The sequence below is a fragment of the Mirounga leonina genome, unplaced genomic scaffold (assembly GCF_011800145.1).
Source record: "Mirounga leonina isolate KUSES-001 unplaced genomic scaffold, KU_Mleo_1.0 Mir_224, whole genome shotgun sequence".
Classification (NCBI taxonomy): domain Eukaryota; kingdom Metazoa; phylum Chordata; class Mammalia; order Carnivora; family Phocidae; genus Mirounga; species Mirounga leonina.
The window spans coordinates 8511805-8518986 of NW_023270615.1; the positions used below are offsets into that span (position 1 = coordinate 8511805).

At 45.4% G+C, this 7182-nt stretch overlaps 1 protein-coding gene across 1 annotated transcript in view; it reads left to right on the forward strand.

Annotated features, from left to right (window-relative positions):
* The window catches only part of LOC118026220 (transient receptor potential cation channel subfamily M member 3), a 94950-nt gene that overhangs the window by 19223 nt on the left and 68545 nt on the right, over positions 1-7182 (forward strand). The window contains exons 8-9 of the mRNA XM_035028968.1: positions 482-710; positions 2811-2978. Of these exons, the coding sequence (XP_034884859.1) occupies positions 482-710; positions 2811-2978 (397 nt within the window). The remainder of the gene's footprint in view (positions 1-481; positions 711-2810; positions 2979-7182) is intronic.

Below are 7182 nucleotides of genomic sequence, written 5' to 3' on the forward strand. Positions count from 1 at the left end.
CTAGATACAGAAGTACACAGAGATACATAGATTTTTCTTTCATCCTCTCAACTGCCTCAAGAGGTAGGTCCTCTTACTGTGCATATTTTAAAGCTGAAGAAAATGAGACTGGGAGAATTAAATAACTTGTCCAAGATCACACACTTGGGGTTGATAAAGCTCCAATATGAACCGAGGTCTGTCCCAGTTAAGAAGACCTACTGCACTCTAATCGTTGGTATTTTTAGTCTGCCTCCCCCATCCATAGCCTTGAACTGGGGGCCTTGAGTACCAGGACCAGGTCCTGCTTGACTTACGCCCCCAGCACATAGTAGATGCTTAGTCGATGTCGACTAGCTGAACGAAAGAACAGACTAGACCCTGTACGAAACAACGAGACCGCACAGTAACCACCTCCCGTGGCTTGGCCACTGGGTCCCCGCTTTCATCATCTAAGTCTCCAAGATGGCCAAAAGACTCCTCCTCGCATTCTGTCTTCCAGGGACTTCGGCCAGCTGGCTGTGGAGCTCCTAGACCAGTCCTACAAGCAGGATGAGCAGCTGGCCATGAAGCTGCTGACGTATGAACTGAAGAACTGGAGCAACGCCACCTGCCTGCAGCTAGCTGTGGCCGCCAAGCACCGCGACTTCATTGCGCACACGTGCAGCCAGATGCTGCTCACAGATATGTGGATGGGCCGGCTCCGGATGCGCAAGAACTCAGGCCTCAAGGTCAGCATGCTCAGAAGGCCCCATTGGCTAGGAGGACCAGAGGGTTGGTTTGGAGCTTGCCAAGCCAAGTCTGCAGCGGGACTGGGCATTCTCTTTTCTCAGGAGGCTGGTTTTAAGCCCCAACTATGTATCAGAATCTTCTCTAGAGTCTCTAGAGTGGGTTGTTGTTTTTTTTTTTTCATATAGAGACTAGGGCCTACCCCAAATTCTGCTAAGTCAGAACCTCTAGAGATGGCATGCCCAGACATTAGTATTTTGCAGAAGATCCAGAGGTGATGGGCACACCAAGGTACTGTAGGGGGTACGATTTGCTCTGGCATAAGCCATGCTGCACTGAGAACCCCTTACTGGGCAACCCATCACCACCGCCTGAGCCTGAATGTCTTGGCCCTCCTTTGTACCTTGTTGTAGAGACACTGGCTCTTAGCAGCTATGCTTGAGAAATGTTTTAAACTGAAATAAAAAGGAGATGGATTTATACGTAAAGATGTTGCTAGATCATCCCAATCTTAAGTGAAGAAAAACAAGTTGTAGACCAGTTATATAGAGGCTGAGCCCATATTGGTTTTTTTAAGCATGTACGTGCATAGTTATATTTGTACATAATTTTGTTAAGTAACCAGGAAGGATACACCATAAGTTGTTTGTAGTGGTCACCTCTGGGCTCGAAAGTACAAGACTTAGGATGACATGTGGCTTTGCTTCTTTGTTTTCTGTAGTGTTTCACAAGGAAGACATTAAACTGAAAGAAGTACAGAGAAAGAAAAAAATGGGAGGGAAAGATTGAAAGAATGTTTGCAAATGCTTTCTCTGTCTAGAGTTTGTGGCTCTGACAACGGAAGTCAAGCTCATATTACCTGGAGCTACCTGATCTAGGTAACTCTGAGGTCAGCCCAAAGCAGAAGGGCCATCAGACCAGAGCATTTTGCTGAGGCCACCCTGATGGAACCAGCACCCCTCCCCCATGCCACCCTTCCATGGGCTCTTGGCCCAGAGTCACAGAAGGGCTCCATGACGTGGGTCGTGGGCGCTCCACAGCCACACCACTAGTGACCGCCAAGCCTGGCTCTCAGCTCCGAGGACAGGGTGTCATGTCCCCTGAAGGCTGCCAGCATGCCACCTGAGCCTTCCCAGGCCTGCCAGGCACCCCGACTTCAGGGTCACCACCCTCCCTTTTCTCTTGGCTGCTCCCGAGTCCCCGTGGGCATTCAAGCACAGGCTGTCCCTGCCTCATTACTTGGGGATCATTTTCACTTACTGTTCAGGATCTCTCTGAGCCCCTCACCTTGATGCAGTTTCTTCAAGGAGGCTCGCATTCAGAAGCCTTGTATAGCAGAACCATTTTAGTGACTGAGAGGAGAGGCAGGAGAAGATCGAGAGGGCGCAAGTCACATGCCTGAATTATCATTCAAAGGCAGAATGAGATTGTCCTCTCAGGAGAAGGGCCCATGGAGGTGGAAGCGTGTCGTTTATACATGAGAGGAACACAGTGCTGAGCCTCCTGGAGTCTTTGTGTAGGGGGGTTCTCATGGCGAATACTGAACCCACGGGTGTGTGTGTCTGTGTGTGCGCGCCATAGTAACAGATGCCTGGGGAGTCATCGACAATGAAAACATGCTTTCCCACATGGACTTTCTCAAGGTGAACTGGGGACAGCATTTTTTACAGAGATAACAAGATGATGCATAATCGGCTCCACTTGACATGTTAGCAAATAAATGCCAGCGGACATACGTATGAATTGATTTCGCAAAGCCAAGTGCTAATGGCTAAAGGAGAATCTGAGTTCTTTCCCACTTTTGCCTCGGTCAGGGTCTGTCACTTGCCTCAGTTTCCCCCATGCCAAGTGGACGTTAACTGAGTAAGATGTATTTGAGCAAGATGCTCTGTTTCTCCAAAATCGGGCTGAGCTACTGCTGTGACAGTTCTCAGACGGGCAAGAGTGACCCCCTGGGCAGTAACATATGCAGGTCCTCGCTTGGGGCACACGCATGCGTACACACACACCCCACCCTAGGCCACTCTGATTCTAAAAAAAACCCCGCCCTAATCTTAATCCTTTAAATGTGATTATTATTATTATCATTATTATTACTTTAGGTAATTCTGGGAATTCTACTTCCTCCTTCAATTCTCAGCTTGGAGTTCAAGAACAAAGACGACATGCCCTATATGTCTCAGGCCCAGGAAATCCACCTTCAAGAGAAAGAGCCGGAAGAGCCAGAGAAGCCCACGAAGGAAAAAGATGAAGAGGACATGGAACTGACAGTAAGGAAAACTACACAGTCATGGTCCACGGGCAGCAACCCTAACCCACTTGTCCCAATGCTACGGCTTAAGTGTCAGTCACTCCCGAGCTCACCCTCCAACCGGGTGCTTCGTTGAAGTACTGAGACCCGGGTATTATAAAAGTGTCTTCTCTGTGCATAAATAGCATAACCATAGGGCCTATTTCTGTGCAGAATCCTTCAGCAGAGTCTGTGGCACAGGACAACCCAGGGAAATTCAAAAGCAAGGCACCCTCAGCTTTCCAAACAGGCAATGCTTTATACGCAAGCAGGTGAGAGGGCAGGCTGGGCCTACGAAGGAGGCAAAGGCATTTATGTGGTGGGAGGAGTCAGCTTCCCTGGGCTCGAACTGTGCTGGGCATCAGATGCTATGCCTTTTTCTGTCTTCAGGGTCAGGCTCACAAACACAGGATTAATTGAATTTTGAGGTTTGTATGGAAGGCTTTTATTAGCTCTCCCTGGTATAATTATAGAACGTGGATGCTTTGTTCTGCAGGGAGAACGGGGCAGCTGGGCATGGGACAGCTTCCCACAGCCCCTGCCTGAGCAGCATGACTGCTACTGGATTGTACCCAAAGTCTAAAAATATCACATGCCATTAAAGGGACAGACAGGGCTTCAGAGTTTTGGAGACATCAAGTAACAACTCCATAGGCCTTCCTCGATATCCCCCACCTTCCCCACCGTGACTGTGATGACCCAAAAAGCCTGTGAGGAGAGAAAACAAAAATTGGTTTTGCCCCGGTGACAAAAGGCTCTTCGCATTATTATCCCAGTGGGACCACCCTGTGAATTGTTTTTCTTCCAGATCAACAATATTTCCTTCCTAGAGGAAACAATCCCAACCCCAAGTACAGCAGGGCATAGGCATTTGACGACTCTTTTGATTGATTAATCATTCACAGTGTTTGACTCACAGAGTTAAGTTTGTTCTCCATTTCAGGATTCTTTTTTTTTTTTTTAAAGATTTTATTTATTTATCTGAGAGAGAGAGAATGAGAGAGAGCACATGAGAGGGGGGAGGGTCAGAGGGAGAAGCAGACTCCCTGCTGAGCAGGGAGCCCGATGCGGGACTCGATCCAGGGACTCCAGGATCATGACCTGAGCCGAAGGCAGTCGCTTAACCAACTGAGCCACCCAGGCGCCCCTCCATTTCAGGATTCTTATAAAAATGAGTGGACAAGTCTGCTTGCCTCTGTGATAGGATCAGATGACTGTCTTCTGTAAAGATTTTACCATAGTGTTGGCCTCTGAATCCTTCAAGGATAGGGAATGATATTTTAAGCATTAACAGAAACATTAGTAGTCATAATACCAAATCTTTACTGAACACTTCAGTAGAGGGGTAAAGAGTATACACCCTAGAGCTAGAATCCTGCCCCGAGCCTCCTGCCACTCATGGTGGGACCTGGGGCACAGTTGCTTAACCTCTGTCATGGGAACAAGAACATTGTCTAGCTCACAGGTGGTTTTTCAGTTTAAAAAGTGTACATGTAAATTCTCTAGACCAGGGCCTGGCACACTTGTAAGCCTTGATAAATGTTTGCAAATATTGTGAAAATAGTGACAAATGTTTGACGTGTGCTTACTCATGGAATCCTCACACTATCCCATGAGGTAGGTACTATTATTATCATCCCATTTTACAGATGAGGAAGCTGAGACTCAGAGAAGTTAAATCGCCCAAGGTTACCCAGCTAATTAGTTGCAAGGCCAGGATTAGAACCCAGGCATGGAGATCCCACTGGTCATGCTTGGAGGCCTGTAGGCTCAGGGATGCAGAGAATTCCTTCTTGGTCTCAAATGTAGGTATTCAGTTGGTTCTGTCTACCATATAGCAGAAAGAATCCAAAAATAATGCATGGGCCTCCTACATCAAGTATAACATGGCTTGAAGGCTCAGGAAGGATCCTATGAAGGCGGCCTGGTGCTGAATCAGCATTCTTTCTGGTTGGGTCTCAAGCAAGAAAACAAAGGAAGCAGCTCCTTCTCCTGCTCTGGGTAGAGCTTTGAGGATCTGGTCCAAAGTCTGCTTCCCAGAGAGTCAGCCCTGCTGTTGTTCACTGAGAACCCAAGTGAAAGCCAGCCCATGAGCAGTGCTGCCTGGCCTTCTTCCCCACAGGCAGAAAGAACTAGGAGGAATGGAAGAAGGGACTTGTGCGCTGATAAAGTCAGGGCTGGACAGCAGATATCTTTAAGGTGGAGCTTCCTTTGACCCCAGTGACAATTCTGTCACTGCTGGATCACTGGTCTTCACTCACCCCAGGGAGGATTGGAGAATGCAGCCCGTTGACACCTCCACTCTTTTCACAGGAACGATATCTGGACGTCCGTGTTAAGCCAACATCTCCTTTCTTGGACTGGGATGTTTTCCCGTGGCCCTTCCAAAGTTATATACAAAATATGAGTCTCAGTTTCATCTTGATAGCCTTTCATAGATCTTTCCCAGACTTGACATCTGTGTCCAGCCAGCAAAAAATTCTCCAATCCATATTGCACAGTTTTGCCTGTATTTGACCCTATTACATTCTGCTAAAGGAATGTAGTCAAAGGAAATGTTTGGCTACTGGGAAGAGAAATCAAGAAAATCAGTGAGTGAAGCTGCTTAGGCTGGAATTAATGAAATTTTAAAAATGCTTTCCTTAAACCCACGAAAGAAAAGCTTTTAAAAAAAAAGCATTCACTTGGGAATGTATCAGAATTATAAAGGCAAAACAGGCTGTGGTGTTTTTGTTTTTGTGTTACACATTGCCAGATAAGTGTGTTTGCACTCTGCCTCCTAAAGTCTCAGCCTGTCCATGGACCCAGGGCATTGTTTCAACTTTGTTGGGGAAGCCGCTGTCCCTAGAGGTTACCCCAAGATGTCACTCTCCAAGATGCCTAAAACTCCCCAAGCTGCCTTTACTAACATCCTATTATGTCCCCAAATGGTACTGTATTATTGAGCAGATGAAGAAGTAGAACAGAAGCAGGATAATTATGTTACATAAATTATAAATTATAGAAGGATAAATACCATGGAACTTCAGAGTTTCTTGAGGTCAGTGGTCAATATTTATAGAAGTCTAATGTGCTGTATCCATCATGAAGGTTGACCCAGCTCACTGATCAAAAGGAAGACGTGGATAGGCCATCAAATGGGATCTTACCTATTCATTAAGTCAAGGTAACTGTCTAGCCAGAGAGTCCATATAGGAATGGAAATTACCTTGTTACCATCTCCAGAAATCCCAAGGATTACAGGGTTCATCATTTGTGATTGTTATATATTTGAGTAGGTGGATAGTTGAGGCAATGACAAAAGTAGTTGAAACTTATATATGTATGTCTTGAGTAAGGTGGTTTGAAACCAGAATTATCTGTTCTCAAATTCAAGATAAACAAATTATTTCTATAGTTAGATCTCTCAACTGTAAACCTGTATCCCAGTCCTTTTTCTTGTCCCAAATCCTTGTCAGTCTCTGAGCAGTTAGAGGGATTTGCCCTGTTCTTACACTTAATAAAAATCTCATTTCCCTCAAAAAAAAAAAAAAAAGTCTTACCATTTGCAACGATATAGTTGGCACTAGAGGGTATTATGCTAAGTGAAATAAGTCAATCAGAGAAAGACAATTATTATATTATTTCATTCATATGTGGAATTTAAGAAACAAAACAGCGGATCATAGGGGAAGGGAAGGAAAAATAAAATAAGACAAAAACAGAGGGAAGTAAAACATAAGAGCCTTAACTATAGGGAACAAACTGAGGGTTGCTGGAGGGGAGGTAAGTGGGGGATGGGGTAACTGGGTGATGGGCATTAAGGAGGGCACTTGATGTAATGAGCACTGGGTGTTACACACAACTGACGAATCACTGAACTCTACCTCTGAAACTAATAATACACTATATGTTAACAAATTGAATTTAAATAAAATAAAATAATAAAAATAAATAAAATCTCCCAAACATTGTAGAACTAACCTTGCTTTAGAGTAATATTGAAAGAATTAAAGCCAGCACACCTGAGTGGCTCAGTCGGTTAAGCATCCAACTCTTGATCTCAGCTCAGGTCTTGATCTCAGGGTTGTGAGTTTGGGCCCCATGTTGGGCTCCATGCTGGGCATGGAACCTAATGAAAGAAAGAAAGAAAGAAAGAAGGAAAGGAAAGGAAAGGAAAGGAAAGGAAAGGAAAGGAAAGGAAA